Below are 26,860 nucleotides of genomic sequence, written 5' to 3' on the forward strand. Positions count from 1 at the left end.
CCAGGAAAAGTCAACACTTAAGCCACTGCACAATAAACCGACATCCAGAATCTAAGACGATATACAGCTTCATGTCACAGGCAAAATATATTTCAACATTTTTGCTCAGTTTTTAAATTTTACTTAATATGATAATATTCCTTATTTAGTATCATGCATTTGTTTGAGTTAAATGTAATGTACATTATACCACAGTACATGTTCTGCCACACAGTTCAGTGTCATAAAGTATTTAGTCAGTACAGTACAGTATAGTTATCACTCTGCTGTGGCTAGATTAAATTTATCATTTTGTAAGTTAAATAAAAGTGTTCCTTTATGTGTGAATTAATATAACATATTCGGATTAAGTGAACATATGTCTTTATAACATGTTAAATCAAAAATATCTGCAAATGTGGCAAAAAAAAGAAGAAAGAACAAGCTGAAAATCAGAATGAGTAAAGACCATTTTAAAAAAACTCACTTTCCCGGCATTCCGTGTATATCCGCTCATGCGCACAACGACCGGCTTCTCCGCTGAGCGTCAGTGCCATGACAACAGGACGATGGCTGCGAGCAAGAGGCTGAGAAATGTGATTTTAGTGTGAACGAGGAGAAACAAACCGACGGCTTCTGCGGACTGGCTGCTTTGTGTGAAGGTAAGAGAAGCGCGGGAACAAACGTGAGTGTGTTTTGTCCTGAGAACTGGAAACAGCGGCGACACTGTTCATGACCTGCTAGCTGCTGGTATCCAGGTAACTTACAGAGCTAGCTAATTAGCCGGCTAAGCTAAAGTTAATTCAGCCGGCTTGACGTTAGCTTGAAGCTAACTTACTTTTGCGGGATGCCTCAGTTTGTAACCGACTTTACATAGCTTCCGAAGGCGTGTATGAGTGATTTGCTGGCATTTTTCGTCGCTCTGTGGCTGTTAAGTTATTTACCACGACATGAATCCTCCTGAGTATTAAACACTGAACCTACAGGTTTCTGGTTAGGTGCTATAAAAGTCTCAAAGCTGAACACCAACACGACGACTAGAACAACTTTACAACTCGTTTATTTCTCTTTCCCCCCTCGGTTGATCACCTGAGTCTACAATTTAGCTTTTGACTACATGAAAACTTGTTGCTCTAAATATCTTATACACATTTATTTTAAACTATAAGTTAAAAGGTCACTTTACTACTTGAAGGGTCCCTGCTGAAACTGAAATGTCTATGTTGACTTTCAGTACCATCCTGTTTTATGTGATGGACAGCAGACAGACTGCGGCTGTGGATCAGGGGTCGAGCAAATGTCTTGTTATCAGAAGGTCGCTGGTTTGATTCACCTGGTCTGCATGTGAAAGTGTCCTTGGGCAAGATACTTAACCCCAAGCTGCTCTTGAGCAGCACCTTGCATGGCTGCCACCACCATCAGTGTATGAATTACTGTACGTCGCTTTGGACAAAAAGCTTCTGCTAAATGTCCTTAATGTAAAAGGTGTTGCAGCAGTTATTCTGATATATTAGACAACTGCAGCTATCAATCCAATAATCAATTAGTTGTCCACTGTTCAGTTAATTGTCATATATTTTGATACACAGTTTGAGTAATTTGAGTGAGAAAAAAAATCTAAATTCTCTGATTCGCCTTCTAAATGAATATTTTCTGGTTTCTTTACTCCTTTATGAGAGAAAATTGAATATCATAACAAGATATTGTTTTCAATGTGACGCTGCCTTCCATCACAGGGGACTGAACCTTTATTCCCCTGCTGACCTCAAAGCGGTGGTTGGATACAGCGAATAATTTTCAAATGTTCTGCCAGCTTCATGGTTACAGAAATGACTCGATTCAAATTTTACAGTTAATCGATAAACTGGATAGGATGAGTGCAACAGGTGTGTCATGCAAAGTCAAAGAAGCATGAAGCCAAGCAGACAGTCAGAGGATGATACTGTAAATCTCTCGGCCTGTAAGAAATAAAGATCTTGAGATAATAAGTTAGTTATTAAGGAATTTGCACCATTACAGTCCTGTTGTCACTGAGAGGAGAGTTGAAGGTTTGCTGAGTGACTCTGGAGGAAAAGTAGATTGTTGAGATTTGACAAAAAGTGAATGAGACTCAACAATCAACTTGTTTTTCCTTCAGAATTTCTCCCTCCGAGCCTGTCTCCATTAAAACCTTTTAAACATATTATGAAATGACTCAGTAGTAAATGGTGTAATATTCCTTTAACACCACTGCGATCGGCGCAGCAGTGTACTGGCGATATGAGGGATTCCCTCTCTGGATTAGCTGCCCGTTCCACCTGCTCAGCACTTAGCGACTAGAAAAGCTGCTTGCCCCCACCTTACCCCCCCCCTCACTCTGCCTCACTGCCCGCACTCAGAATCCAGCCATCATGTGACTGGTGTTCTGGCCTGCCATTGGCTGCAGGTGTCATTGTGGTGCACAGAGCAGAGAACAGAGTGGACAGTGGTCCAAGCTGTCAGTGTGCCAATTGTCAGACTGATTATCCCATGTTTCTGTAGTGACCAGGTGGTTGCCTTTTTTTTTTTTTAATCACCCACTGTTGCCCCAGAGCAAGGCACCGAACCCAGCGTCTCTACCGGAGCTGCTAAGTGAACAAAACATAATGAAAGAATAAATGATGAGTGTATTGCTACACATTATGAATTATTAGGAATATATTTGATTCCAAAATGACAACACAAATGACAGCAGAAGAGCTCTGATCTTTTCTCTTTTTTTTGTCCAATCAGAGGCAGCATGTCTCTGTTCAAGGCCCGTGATTGGTGGTCGGCAGTGCTCGGCGAGGGGGAGGAGTTTGACCAGGGATGCTTATGCGTTGGCGATGTGGACAACAGTGGCAGCGGACATGGTGAGTGTGTAGTGTGGAACAAATCATACAGACCTTATCTGAAATGAGCCCATATTGAAGTCTAGTCGTTGTTATATATTTGTCTTATTACAGATGTCTTACTGCTGATGTGGATAAAAGTTAAATGCTTCTTTTATATTTAGAGCTTCTGTCAATGTTTCTAAATGAAGCTTCAAATGTCTCTAAAATTCTTTGAACAAAATTCCTTGTTTGAATAAAGTTATTAATCGGATCAAATGGGCCATCAAGCAAATTTAGATACTTGACATTAAAGCAGTAAAACTTGTTGTTAAAGGAATAATGTGACACTGTAGAGCTGTTTGAGCTCCAGTTCTTTTGCAGTGACACTTCCACCGACACTCAAAATGAAAGCATTGACTGTCAGGGGGTTAATAACTTCCATCCCAACATGTAACATTGACAACTGTTCTGTCCTCTGTGATTGTACCTTTTAGACAAGGTGGTGGTGGGCAGCTACATGGGGATGCTACGAATATTCTCACCTCATGCCAACAAGTCCACCGAGGGAGTTCCTGTGGAGGCCCAGCTCCTTGAGGTCCAGCTGCAAAACGCCATCATCCAGGTGGAAGTTGGCAAGTTTGTCTCGTAAGTAGACCTCACAATCCTGGGACATCAGGGATAAATATTATGTAATGTTTTTGTGTTTCCTTGGATGGGACGTTGTGTCGCAATGTGTTAGTTGCTGTGAGTTCAGCTAATGGGTCCAGTGTGTTCGTATTTAGACTGGTTCTGCTACTGGTTTCACTCTTCACTCTGCGGTGCCACTTCTGATCAATCAACTCTCCTCAGATGCGTGCTCTAACACCAGGATCATTGATGGTGTTGCTAATCTCTCTCTGCCCCCTGCCCTCCCACCAGGCCTCTTGGCTGCCCTCTTGAGGCCTCCCCCTTGTGATAGTGTGTAAGCGTTTTGTAGGTCAAATTGGCATTAGCTTAATGTCCCCTGAAAGGAAGCAACCTTAGATCAGTGTCTCACGAATGAAGATGTCTGCCTGGTTACCTTTGGTCATATAACAGATTTGCTCTCCTCTGAAGAACTGACTGCACAGCGAGTAAATGTCAACATCAGATATTTTACAATCTCAGGGAAAGTAAGGCACATGATTTTTTCTTTATTTCATAAATCCGACATTTAGCCTTCAAATGTCAGAAATCATTCCCAGAGCTGACAATGTTGTCCCAAGACAACGTCTCCGTCACATGTGTTGTCAGCAACCCCAAAGATATTCATTCAGTTTGCTGGCACAAAGGAGTAAATAAACCAGAAAAAAATTCAGAATCAGAGAATTTCTACCTTTTGGCCTGCTGTTCATGGTCTTCATTCCTGCACTGGCATTTTGCAGCCAGTCTGTATATGAGCATTAGCTAAATGCCTAAAATGTCAGGTTTAAAAAAAGCAAAAGGAATAAAAACCATGTTGTTTGAAGCTTTTAAGTATTTTACAAACTGTTTTTACATTAACATTACATTACATTAACTGCATGTAGTTAAATCTCATATTTGAAATGGCTCGTTGTCAGTCAGCAGGTCAGAGGTCATTGCTGGAGAGCACACTGAGATGTTGATGGTTGTATTGGCTTCCTGCTGGAATTAAACCACTGGACTTGAGATTACAGGACAGCTCCTACAGTCTGTGCGCTCTGGCCACCATGAGAGCCATATAATTGTTTATGTGCTGCTGCTGCTGCTGCTGCTTGGTAACAAGTCACAGATCTTTCTTTAACTCCATGTCATGACCTTGTGTGAATTATAAGCATTCATAGTATAGCTTATAATATAGCCGTACTTTAAACTGCCAGGGAGAGACGCCCATTCATAACTCATCACACCGCTTTTTCATTCACAGAAAAACCATCTCCGCTGTTACTCACCACCACATTAACATGTCTTTTTTTACCCCCTGCGATGAATGCTCAGCCAAAACCACCACGTCAAGAGTTTCTCTCCCTCACTCAGATTTACCCCCATCTATCAGCCACCAAGCGGCCCAAACATAGTTGCGCTTATAACGTCAGGTTAACCACTGAGTTGCAAGCATAGCTGTCGGAAACCCAAGGGCCCCATCCCGTGTTGTTATTGCACTGCGTAATTGGATCTGAACAGCTCACCCCCTCAGAGTCAAGGTCAAGTGAAATGTGCAATCCAGTAAAAATGACTTGTTTTTCGGGCAAAGATGATTACAGCCAAAACAATTTGAACGTGGAGAGGAAAGACAGCCGGAGGAAAGCAGTGATGTGGGGCAGGATGGTGGTGATTTGTTACTTAGTGGACACTTTTTTCCTCCTTATAGTTAGCTGCACAGGAAAAGAAACGCACTGTGCCCTTTTGTTAAACCCATTTTTGTGACTTTTTTAACATTTGCAAGCCTAAAAATTCACGCACTTCCATGTTGTTTGTGCCTTTCTCTGAACTTCCAGGTAGTTAGCACACTGAAATTAAGTTCAATCACCAGCAAAGAGAGTCGGATCAACTTTCACCCTTATTTGCAGCCAGGTTTTAAAGGGTCTTTGTCTTAAATGTAGCTGTGTTCCCCCTAAAAATTTTGAATCAAAGCTAGCTTTCTAGGTAAACTGAGGAAGCTAAACTAAGAAAATGCAAATAACAACAGCACGACTGAAAGAATACACACTTACAGATGCACAGCCGCCAGCATCGCAACCGAGTGTTTTAATGACAAGGTAACAAATAGGAGATGTAGCGTTAATGCATTTAGCAGCAACAAACTTCTTTTCATTTTCTCAAACACAACCAGCTCCTGCATTACAGCAGCTCTTTCGGGAGAACACAACTGTTTTGTACCGTCTGGTGTGGGGCCTTTAAAATCACACTGTTATGATGGTACAGGGCTCAGGAGTTGATGACTGTCAGCCGCTGCAGATGAACGATGGAATTGTAAATAGGATAACAAGCGGCTGTGCAGTGGTTTTGGCAACTCAACTTAAATTGACACAACCAAAGCAGCCCCTCGCATGTTTCAAATGTGGAGCTGTATTCTGTCTGAACACCCGGCAAAGGCGACAGAGGAATCTCACAGGATTAAATTGTATGTTTGAACCAGATGAGACTCAAAGGACCAGAACCAAAAATACTACAAAGCAGCTTCAGAACATTTAACCCAACAAATGTGCAGTTTCAGCTTGGCTCTAACTACCAACCTTGTTTTGCGATAAATGGTTTCAGTCCCCCGATGAATGTGTATTCTGTCAGAGTGTTGTGCAACTGGGGAGGGTACTGCAACCCTTCACATTTAGGAAAAAACAGTGGAAGTGGGAGCAAAGACTGTCTGAGCATTTCACAGTTATTTTACCATGGTGAGAGACCATGAACAAGAAGTGCCTCCCTCTATCTATGAAACTACATGAGGGATTGAACCCATAACCTGGCAGCCTTACTTCAGCCATCGATCTGAACACTGTACCTCCCGTCGCCTCACTGTGGGTGCACAGGAACCTTCCAGAAAGCGAGGGTTTCTGGGAACCGCTCTGGTGGTTTGCCTCGAAGGCTTCCCACATCATCACGCTGGAAGCAGAATCCAGCTAAATCAGTCCACTTGGAAGACGTCGTGTTTAGTTACCTGCGGTTTTCGGCACAACATTCTTCAGAGACTGGTGGGCATTCTGGACGCCGGCCCCGACAGAGAAGCACGTTGTAAATATTGTCAGGGCAAACCGAGGTGGGCAGATGGTGAAAGGTTTTTGTTTCAGCACTGACTTGAGTGGTTTTCCGAGCAAGAAAGAATACTTGTGGTATCCAGTTTTCTCCTCCCTTGTTGTTCTTCTCTCAACAAACATTACAACAGTGGTTGAAAGTTAGCAAGACAGCATTTGTTCTCGGTCCAGAAAGTAGACATATTCCTTCTCTGTGGGTTTGTGGTAAAGTAAATAAGTGAAAATCTAGGATCAGCATCACTGAGACCATCAACTACACCTCAGGCAAAACCGATGTTTTAAAAAAAAAAAAAAATCCACCAGCTGTTACAGTAATTATTTTAGAAGTTATGAATGGATACCACCCTTTAGCTGAGAATGTGGGTTCAACCACAGTGGCAGGAAACATCTGCCCTGCTGAGGTGTCTTTTACCAATAAACTAAACTTGTATGTGGATTTTGGAGAGAAAAATAATCCTTAATCATTTTAATGTATTTTTAAAAAAAGGTATACTCAACTGGAAGAGCAGTTAATTCTCTCTGTTTGCATTTGACATTGCACATTTCTGTCTGTATTGTTTTTAGCTGAAACTGTGGATTTTCTGAAGTTTGTGGCCAACATTAAGAGCAGGAAATGTAATTCAGGAATTTGGATGTAGCAACATGAAATTCATTTTTGGTGGTTATCATATTATTCACCGTCAGCGTTCCTGTGTTGGTGATTGCGGCTGTATAATGACTGTCGTGTAACGGAGCATTTCATTCTCCTTTCAGGTGTTCAGACCTTCTGCATCTGGCTGTTCTTCACCCCAGGAAGCTGTCAGTCTACTCCGTTTCAGGTAACACACCAGTGGCGCTGACTTGGCTTGAATTGACCCGAAGCTGCTGACCAGCTGTTCACAGTCCGGACAAATTCTGCTGTGAGGAATGCAGGAAGAAGCCGTATAATGTTGCATGATGTGGCCACAAACACAACACGCAGCCTTTCAGTAACTGTTATGCTGCAATCCGAGCTTATCGGCACACTTTGTGGCTGACTCAACAGCTTTTCTGCAGCTGTGGCGATGTGCTCGTACTTCTCTCACACACTTGCACAACAAACCCACCAAACTAAGTCTCACACACAGGCCAGTAACCGAGGTAGCGCACAATCACAAACAGGCAGCTAAATGCACTTATTGTTCTGTTCTTTGTATCTTCCCCACCTTGACTGAGTTTTGAATGATTGTTTTCATCATTCATGTTTAGTGACAGCAACTTTCACCCCTTGAAAACAGCACATGGACTTGTTTTGTCTGATCTGTGTGTACACAGGCACCGCAGGGAACGTGGAGCACGGTGACCAGTACCAGCTGAAGTTGGTTTATGAACACAATCTGCAGAGAACGGCCTGCAACATGACCTACGGCACCTTCGGAGGGGTTACAGGTATGGATGACGATGTAAAAACCCTTCATTTGGCTGCATGTTACAGCCGAGATGGAACCGTATTTTGTCAGACTCGCTTGCTAATCTACCGTCACATCCAAGCTCGCTTATATTTTACACTTACTCAGATGATCAGCAAAAGAGCCCAACTCACAGATTTAATAGTTTCTTTGGCCTTCATTTATAAACACAACCTCAGGAGTTTTGTAGTTGTTGCAGAATCGATCAGGAGAGATATGAAAAGCATCCTGGACTCACACAGGAATATTTGTGCATAGTTGAGGGGGAGTAGATACAGACTTGGTTTTTGGGTTGGAGACGTTCAGATTAAGGTTTAGGCTAAAGTTTTGGCTTCAGTGTGTATTTTTGATGTTTAACGTTTGTTTTGGGGCCCCAGGAAGGCATCATGTCAGTGAAGGTCCTTGCAAGTATAGAAGTACAAACGCGTGTGTGTGTTTGAGTGAACATCTGTGCATGTGCCTTGGCAAAAGTGGTAATTGGCAGCGCTGGACAAATACATAAAACTATAAAAGTCTCTAAGAGGAGCGAAGGATGGAAAGAGGCAGAGAGAGAGAGAGAGAGAGAGAAAGAGAGGTCATATAGCAGCTCTCTCTTCAGTCAATTGAGCTTTTGGAAAAACCAAGTAGGGGAAAGCCCTTCAGTAGTGAACATCCAAGAAAAACACACACACAGACACACACGCACGGGGAACCCCCTTTAAAGCAGAGAAAGTGGCATTTCCAAATAAAGGCTGTATTGTCAAGGTGTGTGTGAGTGTGTGTGTATGTGTGTGTACCAGACTCATTGGCCTGGCATGATGGACCCTTCATTTACTCCATGTTCTCAAAGTCTGTGTGTGTGTGCATATGTGTGTGTGTTTGATTGATAGAAAGAACAGTGTGGGCTCATTAAACCCAATACCTTGGCCTGCGCTGAATGCACGTGCGTCGTTCATACCGTGGACCTGTGTGTTTCCACGTGCTGATTTCTGGTAACAGCACGCTGCACAGCCGGTTTTGAAGATGTCATAGCAAACTCTCATGCACGTTCCCACCGTCCAGCGAACGCACACACACACGTGCAGTCAGACGCAGACGTGCATGCAGGTTAGCGTACACACTTTAAAACACGTATGAATGTGTACAAAATGCAGCAGCACACAAACATGCTACCTCATCATTCAGGATCGTATGCACCCAGAAGCTGTAGTTCAGTAAAAGTAAAGATATTGTTCTGAAGTACTACGTTGGTAAAAGTGAAGAATATCTGATTAGAATATTAGAATTAGAATATCTGATATAAAATGTATTTAAGTATTGTTTCCCTGGCCGATTATTATATCCAGTATTTGCATTTTCTTATTATTGGAATGAGCAATTTTTTCCCTGAATTGCAGATGAAATTAACTAATTTGAAAATGTGCTGTTTTAGCTCTGATGCAGAATGTAATCTGCTAAGTAACTGGTAACTAAAGCCATCAAATGAATGTATCAGAGTAAAAAGTACAATAAATTTGCCTCCAAAGATGTCATGAAGGGAAAGTATAAAGTAGCAGCACAAACATAATGACTCTCCCCGACTCTCTAATTGATGCCATCCTCTCTTCTGATCCTGCTATTCCCCGTAGTCACCACTAGATGGCACTGCAGGCCCTGGAACTGCAAACATTGAAATTGAAATTGAATGAATGGGATCCTGTATGGCCAATTGCAGGGAAATTCCCTTTTCACCCTCCTCTGAGGAGAGAGATCAGAGTTCAGCGACAGAACTGTCACCCTCGCTGCAGCAGTGTGATCACCAGCTCCTCAGCTTGAATCACAGACAGAGCAGCACATCACAGTATTTCAAACTGGTTTTTGTGCCCAAATTTTTAGGTTCCAGTAATTGTTCATGAACCAGATGTGGACATGAAAATTAAGATATAGTCACAAGAGGGAAAAAGAAAAGTAAAGTGTAGAATTGGTGTAAAATCATCCACTTACAGAATAAATTTGCAAAATGTAAAGAAGCGTAACGTATTGCTTTGATGTTTGGGATTTAGTCTCTATTTTCTCTGCTTTATCACCAGTTGTCTGTACGGAACGGTCTTAATGCTCTTTCTCAAATAAATTAATCTAAACCACATTTAATTGTCAAGAAAAGAATGGAAAGAATTTAGTTTATTTTTTTAATAATTAATCAACCTAGTATCAATTGTTATTGTTAGTTGGAGGATGGCTGAGAACATTTCAAAGAAATACTCATGTACTCTCATATCTGCAATACATGAACTGTACGACTTTAACTCTTTCCCTTCTCATAATCCTGAAACAATTTTTGTCTCATTTCATTCCTCGTTTGACCCTCGCAGATGCACATTTAATATGACGTTGTAGATACAGGAGACATTGCTTCATTTGTCTCTTCGTCGTTAAGCTCACGTGAGCTGTTGGGAGTAATCTGAGAGTGTTTAAATCGGGGGAAGCTGTTTCCTCACTGTTTCACACAGTTTACACGAAAATGAGCTGATGTCACGCTTGATTTGCCGGTGGAACACACACACAGACAAACACACACACGCACTTGTAATCATTTGCAGACGCATGCAAATGTACAAATAAACACAGAAATGTATATATATATATATATAAAACACACACACACACAAGGACACAGAGTGATGGTCACAGCTCAGAGGCCAGACCAGGCCAATGTCCGAATATTTTTGTGTGTGTGTTTCTTTACCAGACTCTGTGTGTGTGTTTGTGTGTATGTGTGTCTGTGTGATAGCACTCTGCTCTTCAATATTTAAAGTGTGTGTTTGGAAAGCCTTGAGAGAGAGTGTGTGTGTGTGGGAGTCTTTTTGCAAGTTGTGTCTGCTCTTACACGTGAGTGTGTGTGCGCGCTCGTGTGTGTGTGTGTGTGTGTGTGTGTAGGTCTATAATAGCAGCCATTTAGCCGTGCTGTAGGCGCTGTAATAGCAGCTCTGTACTAATACTGCTCTAATAGCTGGGCTGCCTTTGGGTTTGGGTCACATTCAGGCCACACACACACACACACACACACACACACACACTCCTAGACTTGCCTTTTCAGGCTTTGGTCAGACGCATATAGATACGCACACACTCACGTAATCTCACACAGACACATGTACATACACTCATGCACAAAAACCAATCGGCACACACTCCCTGGTTCCCAAGCGTGCGTGGACACACACATTCACATGTACCTACACACTCAGCGACGAGGCTCTGCCCACTGCAGCGTGCGGCCAGCCTCTGTGCTTTGTTGGCGGCTCTGTGCTTGTTCAACATGTCTTATTAATGACACTAATACAGGCCGTTTCCTTTCGCTGTGTCTGAGCCGCGGCGCTCTCATACAGACCTCTTTGACACGTTATACCTGGGCGTGGGCGTGTGAAATTACACGTGCGCAGTTGCTATTATGGCACAGCCTGGCTCTCGTTTTCAGGACGTAGAACTTTTCCTATTATTGATGATCCAGTGCCGTGTCAGGCTGTCTGAGTGTGTGTTGTTTTGACCCTGCCGCTGCTTTTTCGGGGTGGGAAACGACCACCAGACACCTGACAGATCTGGTAAGTGTTTGTCTGGGAGGAAAGGTCCACTCCTCAGTTACTCTGCTGTTTTTGGAGTCCCGAGCAGCCAAAGCATGTTTGTATTTAATTCAAGACTCATAAAATATGTTGTCATTTACAGCCACCTAAATAAGCTGAAAGTAAAGGTGGTTTCAGCTTTTCACATAATCCTTTTTATCCCCAGGAAAAGAAATGTAAGAATCAGAATCATGGTAGGATAAGAAGAAGACACAATATAAGGATCATAATGCACCTTGTTATTGTTCAGAGACGCAGTCATCACAATAATTGGGTAGCGTTTCTGTTCCCCCAGAAATTTTCCACATTAAGGACATTTACACTAACAAACACAGCAGACACTCATAATCGCAATCTGATGCCAATCTCTCTATCAAAACAAAACAAAAGACGTAAGTAGCGTGGGATCATGGAAGTCGTTGTCTTTATTGTTAAACACCCACTGTTGCTGATTAAATCCATCTACGTTAGTCACGTAGGACTTCTCACAGTGTCTTCGGGGGGGAGGGAGTATTGTATCTAGATTCTTCTCAAACATTTAAATGTCTCTAAAAATCCACATACGCTGCAAAAATCGATATATTTTACACAACACTGGTGATCGGCGGTTCTGCAAGCTAAATTATTTACCCATTATCTACTCTTGTTTGCCAGCTACCGTTCTCGCTCTCTGACTGTCTCTTGGAAGTTACAGCAACAGGCGGCCAAATGAAACGCACCCTTACCTGCCACTTTCTCAGGGTTTGAACATTGATTGAAATGTTAGCACACAACTCAACCAAAGGACAACAATTCTTTGAGACACACACTGATGCATGAATATAAATCCACCCGTATATACACACACACACACACACATTGTATTATGCACACTTCAGGGCGTGTCTGCGGTGTGAGAGACTTTGTCCTTCAGCTTGTTAACGGCCACCCTGAACTCTACTCATCACTCAGACACACACACACACACACTCTCTCTCACACACACACACATGTTTACACAGAATAGGTGTGTAGGAGTGTGTGGCTTCTCTGTCTAAATCCTTGGTGATAGATGTCGAGCGTGTGTGTGTGTGTGTGTTGCGCTGTAGGTGGCTGTCTCCCTGACCTCTAGTTGATGGCAGTGTGAGTTTTAATAGCGCGCTGAGGCCTAATTATAGTTCTCTGGTCACACAGCCCCACTGCTTTATGGCCCTGTGTGTTGCTGTGTGTTTGTGTGTGTGTATGTGTATGTGTGTGTGTGTGTGTGTTAGGGCTTAGTATGTCCTACACCAGGCCCTTTCGTAACAAACACACACTCTTGTACACATTCATACCCAGAGCCAGGTGTGTGTGTGTGTGTGTGGAGGTGTTAATGGAGATATCAGATTCAGCCAGAGGGAGAAACACACCTCTCAGCGCAACACGACATCGCGGCTGAAATGAAACAGAAGCCATGACTGTCGTTCAGGATCGTTGGTGTTTGTGTTTAAACACAGCAGAGTCAGAGCTGTCAGAAAACAGAATATGTAACTCCAAAAAAAAAAAAACGTAATACCTTCTTTAGTTAACAGTAAGTCTGCTTTCACACGGCTGAACGGTCTGACCAAATTAGATTTCCTTTTCTGCAGAAGAAACAGACTTTAAAGACCCTGGCTGGACTGATGTAGATTTCGCTGTCTCTGAAGAATCATGAATGTAAAACTGAGTGAAGGTCTCATGCCTTTTGATTAAAAAATGTATATTCCTCTGTAGATGCAAGACACCAGCAACGAGTACTGAATCTTCTCCATTGACCTCCCTCTCTCTCTCAGGTCACCACTCTCTGTGTATCCAGTCTATGGAAGGGATGCTGATGTTCTTCGAGCAGGACAGCTACTCCTTTGGCAGGTTCCTCCCTGGTTTCCTGCTGCCCGGCCCGCTGGTCTACAACCCCAGAACAGACAGCTTCCTCACGGTTTCCGCTGCACGCCAGCTGGAGAGCTACAAGTAGGTGTTTTTTTATAAAGCTGCCTTAAATTTCTGCCTGTAAGATCAATAATGTTTTGAAACAGACATTCCTCTGTAATTTTGAAGGTGAATTGTCTGGATGCAATGATACATTTGACCCTAACAAACTGCTCGTATGAAAACACTGATGTTTTATTCCAGAATGAAGGAAAGAAATGCATTTCTGTAGCTCGATCGTGGCAGAAGTGAAAGTACACACCACTTTGCAAGTGCTGCTGTGTAAGCTGAAGGCAGCTATGAAGTTATTTGAGGTCACCTGGTGTAATGTCCTCAGTATCAGCTGCTGATGGTTAGCGCTGGCTAATGCTTCACCATCTTAAAGTCATCTGCTCTCGCTGCAGAGCTCGTCTGGAAGGACCAAAACAGATAACACTCACGCACACACAGTTTGATCGGAAAGTACCTCTCTTTAATGTAAGCACACGCACATCATCATTTCCCTCTGGCTGAGGCACGGAGAGCTTTTAGAAATCTTGCAGACTGTGTGTGTGTGTGTGTGTGTGTGTGTGTGTGTGTGTGTGTGTGTGTGTGTGTGTGTGTGTGTGTGTGTGTGTCGTTTTCTCTCCCAGATGTTTGTTATCTGGATGCCCCCCCACTGGTATCAAGAGATTCTCCAGACTACAAACACACTGACTTCACTTCTCTATTTGGAGACAAACACAGTAAATTACACTAAGAACCTTTAAGTACACGACAACACTGGATTACTTATAGCAACATGCTTGTTATCTCAATTACAGTGTTCAGTATATATACACACCATAACTAACATGTCAGGTTAGTAGCTGTAGTGCTATTACTGCTCCTTTATGTTCACACATCAAATAAAACATCTGATCTGGTCAAAAATGCAGAAATGTTGGTGACCAATTCATTCCAATGAAATCTGCTCATCTACTTTAGTCCAGAGACACTAATTCTGTGTCACCAACCCTTGAGGGTAAACTGAGGCACATTGTTAAATGAAAGACCCCCTTCTCCTCATAAAAACACCTTCAAATGTGAGGGACTGACATGTAAATGCAGTGATGTCGGGCAACATGTCAATAATATGGTTTGGCCATTCACACCGTTCCACGAAAAGAGCAGCAGCAGTCGTATTTTATAAAGTGTGCACAGCATAATTGGTATGGTTAAAAAGCCTTTTTTACATTGATGAAGTGTGGGAGGTTTTCTGTCTCTGACAAACTATAATAACAGGCTGTCGCCGTGCTATAGTCTGTGAGAACTGTAGTTTTCTTGTTCAGTTCATCCACTTTTGTTGTTGTAACATTAGTTACATTTATTTTTTTCATTGATGAGTTAGGTATTTGGTTGTTATTACATGTGTGTTTACCTACCGACCCTTTTATTCCCACTTTATGCTGCATTTTAAATTGTTTATTCATTTTGTTTTCTGTGTCCATGACCAACTTGGAAGGTTGTTAGTATTACTTGTTTCTTTGCAGTCACTGACACACACACTCGCTGCTGCTGCTGCACAGGCTTTGTCATGTCTGAGGAAAAGAAAAACACTTTTTGTGTCGATTTAATTGTCGATTGCATCGATGCGAGCGGCCACCACAGACTTTGGTGATAAAGATAATGAAGTTCCTGTGGTTGCTTCACAATAAAAGCTTTTAATGAGACACAAGAGCAGCAGGAAGTGAATTAGCAGTAACTCGGCGGAGCAGATCGACCTCGAACTGATGGGCTGATGGACCATTTATTGAAAGAAAAGTAACTTTAAATCAGCAACGATTAGCACTGGAAGACAAAGCTGAATATGTCTCTGGGTTATGTTTAGATCTATTTTGGATGTATGGATAAAACTGGGGTTGTTTATTTTGTCGTTATGTATGCTCAGATTTCTACAGCGGAGTATTGTACATATGATTCTGTGAAAAATCATCTAGTCTTCACTTTTCCCAGGACTCAGCTTGATGTATATTTCATCTATCTTATAACACTCATAAAGGGTCAGTACACCCAAATTACAAGGACACGTTCTCACTCACATCTTGTGGTATCTCACCGTGCAGATCCACATCTCGGGGAAAGATCTTGATGAGAGAAACTTTCATGCAACCAGGCACTGATGTGTTATGGCTATGACCAACTTTTATATATATTCTCCATATCAGATGACAGGGTCAGACCATCACTGACTGTTATACATTTAATATCAGATGACTGGTCAAACTGTTCTGCCCGGCTCAGTTTATTTAGCCTGTTGGACCGTCTCCTGCCCTGATGAATGAGAGCTTGATTTGGTCGTGTGTGTGTGTGTGTGTGTGTGTGTGTGTGTGTGTGTGTGTGTGTGTGTGTGTGTGTGTGTGTGTGTGTGTGTGTGTGTGTGTGTGTGTGTGTGTGTGTGTGTGTGTGTGTGTGTGTGTGTGTGTGTGTGTGTTGGCGTCAGCTTTGAGATTTTAGTTTGTGTTTATCCATGACACTGAGCATATGTGCATGTAGTGTGTGCACGCTGTGTGTATGTATATGTATATGTGCGATGTATATATTGAAGTTAAATGAGTGTGTGTTTGTTTGTAGAGTTTTTCAGAGGGATCTTCTTTCATATAAATGAGAGCGCTGTTTCCTCCACCTCAGTGTCCTTCACTCTGCATGATGACTGATACCGCCCACACACACACACACACACACACACACACACACACACACACACACACACACACACACACACACACACACACACACACACGCACACACACACACACACACACACACACACAGAGTGAGAAAGTCAGGCCCCACCAAAACTTTGTCCACACATCATGTTCACCACAAACACTTTTTAAATGGCAAACAAAAAAAAAAATTCTCGTCCCCAAGTGTGTGTCACTGCCAGTTGTGTGTGTGTGTGTGTGTGTGTGTGCTCGACCTGCTCTCCCTCCTCATATGTTAGGCATGCAGGGGAATAATCAGATTTTTGTGGTTTTTCATTTTTTTTCTCTCATAACACACAGCGCTTTGTGTGACTTCTACCCTCTTTCATAATACTTAAACCAACATAACTGCTGGCGAATGGAACCGAACACACACAGTCACACACACACACACACGCATGTACAGTTTTAATTCATGCCCACTACCTCATACCCCATCATTAATAAGACATCGAAGTGAAGGGTGGGATAGAAATATCAAAATAGAGTAAAAGAATACAAGTTATTTTACGGTGTTGTTTTAGTATTATTAGCTTGAATTTAATCCATTCGCTCAGGCAGGAGTCGGCCTGTCGATCCACTGAGTGCAGCTTTAAAAGCCTAAAACCACTGACATGTTTAATATATTTTTTAGTCCATTTTCTTCCCCGGGAAATGGTCATGGTGTGATGAAAAGGTTTCTTTACTGGCAGTCATCCATAAAGCAGCTCGTTAGCCCGCTCGCCGTTTCTCATAGAAGCTCAGCGGGTGCGGCTACTGTACGGACGAGTTCAAAACTATAAATCCCGTTTTGTGTCGCAACTTTAGAACACTTCATTTGCAGTTTTATACACAGTGTTATGAAGAATAAGGGTCATTTTGAGGGCTGAATGTGATAATCAGCTTAAACTCCTCATCCAGGTATATAACTGAAATGTCTGTCAGGCATTGGGATGGGTGGTGATGTGACAATTTCGTCTTCAATCGTGTGGTCAATAACTGGATGATGTAAATTGTTAAACTGTTTTCATTTAATACTACATACTAATTGGTTCTGAGTTAGTCTTTTTACACTTCATGCGTGAAGAACTATGCGGCTAATCACACCTAGACATGTGGATAGGAACCCATCACCAGCAAAACCATTGTGTTGGTGTTGAATGGGGCCCCTGGCCTGCGCTCCTCTTGCACCATCTGTCGCCTTTTCGTCGCAGTTTTTAGAAGTTGAAATATTTTAGCACAAGCGTCAGAGTCGCAGCTCCACAGTCACACTGGTTTACCCCAAACATGCTTTTCCAAGACTTTGTTGCAGCAGTAGCACCTGTAGCGATGAGTCTCTGTGTGATCGGCCCAAAGGTAATCAATGAAGACACAGGTGTACAGCCACTCTTTCAGTTTTACTTAACTTCTTTTGAATCGGGGTTGTATTCACCTTGTTCACCAGCTTGATGAACTACAGCTGAAGCTGACAGGAATGTCATAAACCTCGAGGTGTCCTTCTGCTGGTGGTCATTACGATTCCTCCCTTGTTAACTGTGAAATTCTGCACAAAGTTTCAGGGCCGTCCATGTGGTAGTCAGTGAGATATTTTAGTCTGAGGCAAAGTGGTAGACCAACCATCAACCAAACTGACACTTGCCTTCCCCTCATGCTAAAAAGTAATTACTGACCTAATAAAAATGCCGTTGAAATGTTTGAATGGGCTGTTGATGTTCACTGTTGGCTCACAATGCCATGCACAGAGGAAATGGTGGAGCCACCCACAGCTAATACAAATTCAAATCAATTTGATATGGTGGTGAGACAGCTAGAGAAAGATATTGGAAAACTGGAAGAAAAAAAATGAATCACTCAATATTTGGAAAAACACTTTACTTGGTCTTTACGGTTGTAAATTGCAAGCAATGCCCTTAATCTGGCAGCCATATTGGATTATGGCCCGTACGATTAAAGATAGATTTCAGACCTGCCAGCTTTGATTAACAGCAGGTTTGTGATCCAAATATGTAATTCTGAGTGAGAAAACTGTGAGTGGATAAATCAGCAGAAATGTAGTGTTTGGGCTGCGGTCCGGAGCCAGGCTGGTCTGAGGTTGGACCTCTCTGTTCATCCAGGTGTTAGAGGAGGTGGATAGATTCCTGCCAAGCTGCTTAGACTGCCAGCTTCTTACTGGAAAACTCCTGATGTCGAAGAGGCCAAAATCAACTGACCACAGATCAGTCCGACCACTTTATCCTCAGCCAGTTGCCAGCAGCTCGCTGATTAAAACTGATAGACCACAGTTCCGGGGAACAGCAGGTCAGCGGCTTGTTGACTGACCTGACAGAAGCTGTAAGAGAGATGGAGAATATAAGACGCTGGCTGTGGATTTAGTTAATGATGAACATGTTATACGGTGTTCCACTATATTTAAATGTTAATAAATGATGTGTGCTCGGATTTCTGCCCTGGCCTTAGAGAGGGAATTTCTCTCAGGGTGTTGCTGTGGTCTTGGGTTAGTGGTAAAAGCAGCAATAACTGTAACCAGAGAGTCATTTACTCACGTTTTTAGACTTGCTGTGGAATATCTGAAGGGATTCTTAAATTAGCAATGCCCCCTGCACATTGCAGCGTTTCCTCGAGCAAGGCATTTCACTTCTAGCGCCGACAACAGAATAACTACCAAAATAACTTACAAAGTGTTTTAAATGTCCTCAACCATTAAATCGACAGTGTGAGCAGACATGTCTGTCTCTCTGACTCCCAGGTACGAGACTCTGGCCGTGGCTACAGAGGCAGAGAACCGGCAGGATCCAGACCTGCCCCTCAAGACTGGAGGCAAGAGGCTGACGGTGAGTCCTAAACACACCAGCTGCCAGACAGACACTTTGTATGCAGTATTTAATTTCTGTCAGTAAAGAGATTTGTGGGATCCTGGCAGTTAAACAACCACCAGTGCTGTTGAAATTCTGTCTGTGTGACTCAGGCAGAAATGTGTACAGATGAGGTAATGTTTTAAAGTTTTTAAAAAAGGCCATATGTCGTTATTCATCGAGCTTAAATGCATTTGTTCACATTTCTGCCATCATAAAAAATGGGCAAACAAAAATTCTGTCAAGGTTGTTCAGACAGTCTTTAGTGTGGGAATTATGCTGTAAGTGTGTGTGTTTGTGTCCGTCCTCCAGCCCGACTGGACGTTTGTCCTGGGAGAACAGGCCCTGGACCTCTGTGTGCCCTCCTTCTCTCACTCCTCCGCCTCCATCTTTGTTCTGGGGGAGAGGAACCTCTACTGCCTACGTGACAACGGCCAGATCCGCTTCATGAAGAAGCTGGAGTTCAACCCCAGCTGCTTCCTGCCGTACACCTCAGGTAAACCAGGATGCTGAATCTCTAGGGCGTCTTCAGTAGCTAACTCTAAAAAAGATGTTTGTTTACGGTCCTCGTTTTATTCTTGTCCAGCAAGCTTTTCATTCAGCTCCACTCCTGCAAACCTGATCCTGTTAAGGACTTAAATACAGATTGGCTGAGTAGTAGAAGCAGATCTACCAGGCTCTTAACTGGGTGTGTAAGATTAGCTTGAAAAAGACTGAAGCGAAACTTAGAGGACACAAACAAATAGGAGGGGATAAAGTGATGGCTCGCTTCACCTGTAGAAACACAAAGTTTTGGTGTTAGCATCCTCTTTGACCTCTTTCTCTCTGAACAGTGATGCTAAGTAATTCTTAAGGAGCGCTCACGCTCCTTTTCCCTCAGCGTTCGCCAGTAAATCATCCGTAAGACAATGTCCAGCAACTAAATCCTTCAAGAACAGCGAGTTCTCAGGGAACTGAGCACAGCCGCTGCAGGGATACTGTAAAATTAGCCGATGTGGCACTGGTACCGCTCTGATGTGTTCAATCTGGAGTGAAGAAAAGGGCAGCGACACAAAACTCAGCATGCATCAGTGCACATGCCTCAAACCAAAGTATTGAAAATAAGTGAACAAAATACACAAAAACAAAGTATTCTGCGCAGTGGCCCGGTGCCACACGACTGGGCTCTGCAGGAAGCTGGTTTTGGCACAGCAGGACGGAATAACTGCAGCAGCTCTGCTGTATGCATTAGAACAAAAACTGAGCAGAGTATTGAACATACTGTAGTATATAAACATATGGTGCAAGATGAATGGATAATATAATGAATACAGATATATGCAGTTGATTGATAGATAGAACATATGATGTATTAATACCGCAGTGAATGCCTTGTGTGTCTGTACATTTTTCAAAGAAACTGACTTCAAACTCAGTCACAAAACTTACACGTTATGAAAAGTAACATTTTATGGTGGAGATACAGGATTTTAATCACTCAGAGACAAGCTGAAATCGTGACAAAACGTGCAGCGAAGATGACACAAGGCAGGAAATAAAATAGTTCCTTTGTAATTTAGAACGACTGTTGATTTGTTTTGGAGTTTTCAAACCAGGTAGTTTTGACACAGTTTGTTGATTAACAGGATATTAAAATCTGTAAAGAGTTTCAGGCTTGAACACCTCTGCCTGTCTGTACCTCTGACAGGAACAGAGATGGATTAGGGAAATATGTGCTATGTGATGATTGTGCTGCTTGTTTCTTCCGATGAAAACACATTGAATCTGAGGCGAGAGCTGCTGCTTCTCATACACACAGCAGATAATCTAACCTCGCCATCAGATGCTCAGACGGTCTCCAGTTTATGCACACTTCTCTTCCAGTTTAAGAGGGAGACAAAGGAGGCAGGAAACAGAACAAATTGTAGACTCCAGTGTGACCTTTACCAACACAGACACACACACAATCCCATTATTCAATAATTAGCAATTAGAGTGCAGTTGTATCAAGTTGCAGCTTGATTGCGGCAATTTAGAAAAGAAGACGTGAGGATGAACACAAAAATGTGCTCACAGATATTAGTTTCAGGGTTCCTGTTATTTCTATCCTCTTGGGGTGTCTGATAAACCGATACTGATGATGACAGTGGCATTTACAAATTAAATATTGACACTGTGTTAATAATACACAAATGATAATAGTGTATAAATAATTCTTTGCCTCTTAAATCATTTCTCTGTCTTTTCCGTTCTTGCTTTGTCATATTTTTGTCATCATGCACCTTATTGTGGTTCCCATCAGTCATAAATGTTCAATAGATATCGCAAGAATATTGTTGTTTCGAATTCTTTAGGCCCCGGTAATTGTGTCGTGAAGGCCTGATATTGTGAAAGCCCAAATTCATTCAGACATTTCATGCTTCTTTGTGTTTCCGTCTCATCAGTGTGTTCCTCGTCAAGTTTTACCCTAAAACAGGATCACTTTCCTTGTTTCTGCCCACTTTATTTAACGTGGAATCTGAGGAAAAAAACTTGAAACTGGCAGGCAAAGTTTTTTGCTTCAACATATAATTATGAAGTAAATGTTGATTTCACAATGGCTAGAATAATAAAATGGCTATAAACTCTTGCTTTCACTTGGCAATTCTGTCTGCGAGTGGGCACGAAGTCTCCCGGGAAAATGAAGGCATACTGGAATGCATAAACCGCGACTCTGACGGAAACGTAAAGCGATACGGTTGTCTTTGTGACGGCAGCGCCAACAATAATACCACTTAGAAACTCTAGGGTGGGGAAAGTTGTCTGTTTCCACTTTGAATTTGTTTATTTTTTGATATAGAATAAAAAGGAGGAAAGTGGTATAAGTTCTCTGCAGCCTGATTCTTATCACCACAAGCAAAACTAATCACCCAGATATGGTCGGACCTCCAGAACGGTGCTCGCATACAGTAGAGTAAAAGTTCTGTGTGTAACCTTTTGTGCATGGAACAATAAACAACCTTTTTATGAGAAAGAAAAATGTTTCTGTCTGGTTTAGTTTACGCAACAATGTACCACAGAGCTGTTTCTGTGAGAGTATTACACTTGATTCGAAATACACCAGAGAGCTGACAGATGGAAAGAGAAAATAAAAAAGGACGTGAAGGATAGCGAAAAATAGACTCGGGGAAGGATCCAGAGGGGAGAACTGATGGAGGGATTAGAAGAATGGCCAAGAGCTTTTCGACCAATATCTGTTTTCAATTTTAGAATTAAAATATCTCAGCTTTTAAAGTGCCCCTCGCTATCTGTTCCAGACATTATTTAGATTATTTAAATTACTCTTGGAAATCGGCTATAAATTCAATACATGACCTGCCAGCTCAACAAAAGGAGCTTTTATTGGGACGTGATTCCTGTCAACAATGGAAACCACAAAAAATTCCCAAATGTCTGGAAGACGGCCACTCCCAGGATCGCAGCCGACCTCTGTGTCCACGCTTGGTCAACAGGCCAACATTTATTGACACTGTGACGGTCGGAGCTGCGACAAAACAATAAGAAAGAGTTCTTTTATGGTGCAAGGTCATTTTGTGGATCTCCACAGAACCCTCACAGTTGTGAGTGTAGTGCAGAGGAGGACTGACAACAGTGATCTCTTGAGGGTTTCCTAACGCTTTCCTTCTGGCCTTGAGCCTCACAGCTGCCTCTGCTGGACCACTGCCCTCTCTCCCCGTCTACCTCCCTCCCTCTCTCTGTCTGTCTGTCTGTCTGTTTCTTTCTTTTCCCAAACAACGTTATTGGCTTGAAGTCCAGCTCCTGCATTCAATCTACAAGGAGAGACTAAATCTCTTGGTTGGGAATAAAATTATATGATCCCCACTTCTAGAAACAAGACAAATGAGTGACAGATTAATTCAGATTAGGGCTCAGTTGCTGACTGAACCATTTGGTGAACATGAACATCAAAAGAAACAAGAATGTACAGAAGTAGAGATCCATCAAGAGCCAGTTAACATTTGTAAAACACTGACATGAACTCTCCCTCTCTACTCCATCATTCAGTAAGATTACTTTCAGGAAGCGGTTGTTAGACAGCAGACAGTGAAGCGGCACAAAGGAAACATGGGTTGAGAGCAAACTTGCCAACCCTTCCGAATTTTTCTTAGAAGACTCCCGCATTTCATCTCTACCGTTTTTCCTCCCGGGCATCACAATTTTCCTGCATTCCTGATTAATGTATTTATTTTTCAAATTTTCACGCTTTTTTCCCCTCTTTTAGTTATCACAACCGCTTCTGGCACTGTACGGCGTGAAGTCTACCGTACTGTTGTGACTCACTGGAAAAAATACTCAAGCAGATTTCAAGCAATTAACTTTACTGCTGAATATTAGTTTATGCCAGAGATTCACACCTGAGGGGCAAATTGTTCTGCATTCTTTCCCGAGAACAAAAAGTACACTTTAAAGCCAGTAAAAATACTGTTTCAGTGTGTTGTTTTAAGTTTTTCAAAGTCACCAGAGTCCTACCTGTTTTTAGAAGTTACAAGATTGGCAAGTATGGGAGAGAGAAAGAAAGAGAGCGAGAGAAGGAATTGACATCCAACAAATGTCCCTGGCTGCATCCAAACAGAGAACAGTACCTGGTGTATGTCTTAAACCACCTTTCTCCTCCAAGCAGTGATTACAGACGCTTTGAGCAGAGGAGGGAAGAAAAACGAGGATTGGAGGAACTGAAAGGCAGGATGAGTGGAAAGTGGGAGCAAAACTGGGGACAGAGCGTTGAAAAATAAAGTGGATAAAAGATGAGGGAACAAGAGAGAAAACGTCCCGCCAAATTTTCATTGGTGCGTCTGTATTTTATCCATTTCTTCCACTTTCCCTCCTGATTGGTAATTTCTCCCAATAACTCCAGATTTCATACAAAACAAATGGGTGTTTCTCAGCTTCTATGTTTTTATTTCACGTCATTTTGTTGCAAATGCGTTGAGAGCATATCCTCTCTTTTTCACAGCCTGATGTTAGCAGATATGAACAAGGACAAAGATGTCTAAAGAGAGGAGATAGAAACGAGAGTGTGCGGTTAAGAGTTGTAGATTGAAGAGGAAAGAAAGAAAGAAAGAAGCTAATGCTTGGCTTGAGCATGACGGCAGAACGTAGATCGGACCTTTATAATTTGGCTGTAATTATAATGCTGATGCTGAGATAGAAGGTGTGTGTTTGCTTTGATGTGGCACCAACACACACTCTGTCATTTTGACCCCTGCGCTGCGCCACCCTGCTGACCGCTGTTACCATATTCCGACTTGTGTATTCAACTGTGTGAGCGAGGCGTGTTTTGTTTTTGCGTGTGGCCGTCACCTCAGATCTCTGTAGGTGGTAACTGCGCCATTGGTGGGATGGACTGGACATTTGTGTGTGTGTGTGTGTGTGTGTGTGTGTGTGTGAGAAACATAAGTAGTATTTATATTTAATGTTTCGAGCCATGAGTCACAGGAGAAAGTGTATGTGTAACTTCAGTTATATATACACCTATAAAAGCCAACCTTGTCTTAAAATTAAAGATTCTAGATGACAAAATGTTATGTACAAACCAGATGTGAGATGTAAAGAGATGATTTTTTATTTTTCTTCCTGTACAGGAGAGAGCAAGTGGCACTCATCTTTAAGGGCAATGCCACCCACCACAAGAATTTGTTATTTCTGTACTCTGTGGTTGGATTTGTGAATATGCCCGATTTTTTTTTTTTTTTTTTTTTTTCCCCCCAAAGCTAAAAAATCTGAGACAAAACCCTCAAATTTGTGCTGCCATGAAACTGAGGCCGGGTTTCATAGCAGCATATAAGTCAGTAAGTGGACTCAGAACATTTAAATGAAGTTTATATTGGAGTGCTTCTAACTTCTAAGGTTTTACACCTCATTTATTATAGTTTCACTTCAAGTTTTTTTTGTTTTTAAGGTCATTAACATAACTTGTTCTGAACAGTTAACATGAATACTTTCTTTTCTTCTGTCTTAACAATTATATCTTCTCTGGTTTCATTTAGTGACCGATGGCACGACCAACCTGCTGATGGGTAACCACACCAACATGCTGCTGGTTTACCAGGATGTGACTCTGAAGTGGGCGGCCCAGCTCCCCTATGTGCCCGTGGCCGTTCGCGTCGCCAACTTCCCGTGAGTACCAACCTCCATCAAAACACGTCTGATGTCACAGTTTCTCTCTGAGAGTTACTGACAGTGGAACCAAGACAGTTTCTTTCTGGAACCCCTTCATCAAGGAGTCATTACTGCAACCTCCTGGAATATTATGAAATCATATATTCTTTCCAGTAGATGTAAAACTCTTAATACTTGTAGTTTTCCTTTGGCTGACCTTTTCAGTCAGCATTCTTCTCCCTTTCCAATATCTGCATGTTAGTTTTCAAAAAACAACCCCCGAGCTTACAGCATTCACACTGAGTAATGACAAGTTTTCGAACGCTAACCTGGTCGCTAATGGTACGAACTTGGTACTAACCTAAGCTAGCAGTTCTTACATTTCCTTTGCATGGATTCAGCCATATTAATGCTCGCCTTGCAATATGCAAAACAGGTTCCCCCACCCCCAAGAAAACTGTGGATGTAAAATTATTTGCTCCTCCCACTGATGCAGCTCTGTGCAGAACGCCGACTGATCGCTGCCCAAGTTTGTACCGCTCTTTGTTAGCTGCCGGTAACATTAGCAGGTCTTCACCAGCAGCGGTAGAGACACAACGCCGTACATGAATGACTGATTCATTCTTCTTCTCTGGCAAATGCAACACATGGCCCTGCTGGTACAAAACTCTGTCAAAGGGGAATAAACATGCTCTAAGTGACTGTTAGAGCTCCACCTGGCTCTCTGTCTTTACACCTGAAACACACTTTTTGTTTGCTAAGTGTTTCTTTTCCACCCCACTATGATACAAGTGTTTCTCTAAAGGGACTTTTGCTCTTGAAAGTTTTATCTCACAGGAAGCAACAAATCACACAACGCATGGACACACATGAGAAGGCCTCATTTTCTGATATGATCACACACTCACATGTGCGCAGGTAAATACACACATGCACAGCAGGTGTCTCGTTGTGTTAATCAGCTTGTGAAATCCAGTGTGTGACTTTTCACAGGAAATGACCCGACAATGTCTTCCAGCTGTCCAATCAGAGCAGAGCAGGGAGGGGCCAGCATTAGACTCCAATCGAACCACAATTTGATACAATTACAACGCGGAATACAAACATGGCTGACAAACGATGTGGTCTGTGTGTGTGTGCGTGTGTGTGTGTGTGTGTGTGTGTGTGTGTTTTAGATGCAGGAGATAGTGTGTGTCTGGGTAGCTGTTTGGTTTAGTTCAAGGCTGTGTTGTTTTAAAGCACTTGATAGTCATCGTCTTGCTGGTGTGTTGGTGGTACACAGTGCAGAGTGTGGGAGAGGAACACACACACACACACACACACAGACACACACACACACAGACACACAGACACACTGCGAATATCTCCGTTTGATTTACAGCAGTGCTCCAGGAGTCTTTGCTTTGTTTTGGTGTGGTATTGAATTTTATTGCTTAATTCTGCCAGCCTCGGATTAAAGGATCAGGCTTTCTTCGGCCTTCCAAACTGTCCTCACCAGCTAACATGTCCAAATTTGGACCCGATCTGAAACAGACCCGTGGAAAATCAGACCCTGGCATGCATAAATTGATGGCAGCAGCATGAGGCACCAATAATTAACATGCAACCGCAGTTGAAAAGCAACACAGCAGTTTTCTGCACTTCAAAGATTACGCTCTGATCTCATTGTGTCAGACAAGACACATAACTCATTTATACACATTATTTTCATTCGGGTACA

General features: G+C 42.4%; 1 protein-coding gene across 9 annotated transcripts in view; it reads left to right on the forward strand.

Annotated features, from left to right (window-relative positions):
• The first annotated feature begins 501 nt into the window (after positions 1-501).
• Positions 502-26,860, forward strand: part of bbs9 (Bardet-Biedl syndrome 9) — a 170,361-nt gene continuing 144,002 nt past the window's right edge. For all 9 annotated transcript variants that reach the window (XM_037074039.1, XM_037074040.1, XM_037074038.1 and 6 more), the window contains exons 1-9: positions 502-641; positions 2,731-2,849; positions 3,305-3,455; positions 7,292-7,356; positions 7,832-7,945; positions 13,334-13,508; positions 18,918-19,002; positions 19,336-19,519; positions 25,029-25,158. In XM_037074039.1, coding sequence (XP_036929934.1) covers positions 2,738-2,849; positions 3,305-3,455; positions 7,292-7,356; positions 7,832-7,945; positions 13,334-13,508; positions 18,918-19,002; positions 19,336-19,519; positions 25,029-25,158 — 1,016 coding nt within the window. In that variant the 5' untranslated portion in view covers positions 502-641; positions 2,731-2,737. The remainder of the gene's footprint in view (positions 642-2,730; positions 2,850-3,304; positions 3,456-7,291; positions 7,357-7,831; positions 7,946-13,333; positions 13,509-18,917; positions 19,003-19,335; positions 19,520-25,028; positions 25,159-26,860) is intronic.

This window comes from Acanthopagrus latus, chromosome 17 (genome assembly GCF_904848185.1).
Source record: "Acanthopagrus latus isolate v.2019 chromosome 17, fAcaLat1.1, whole genome shotgun sequence".
NCBI lineage: Eukaryota > Metazoa > Chordata > Actinopteri > Spariformes > Sparidae > Acanthopagrus > Acanthopagrus latus.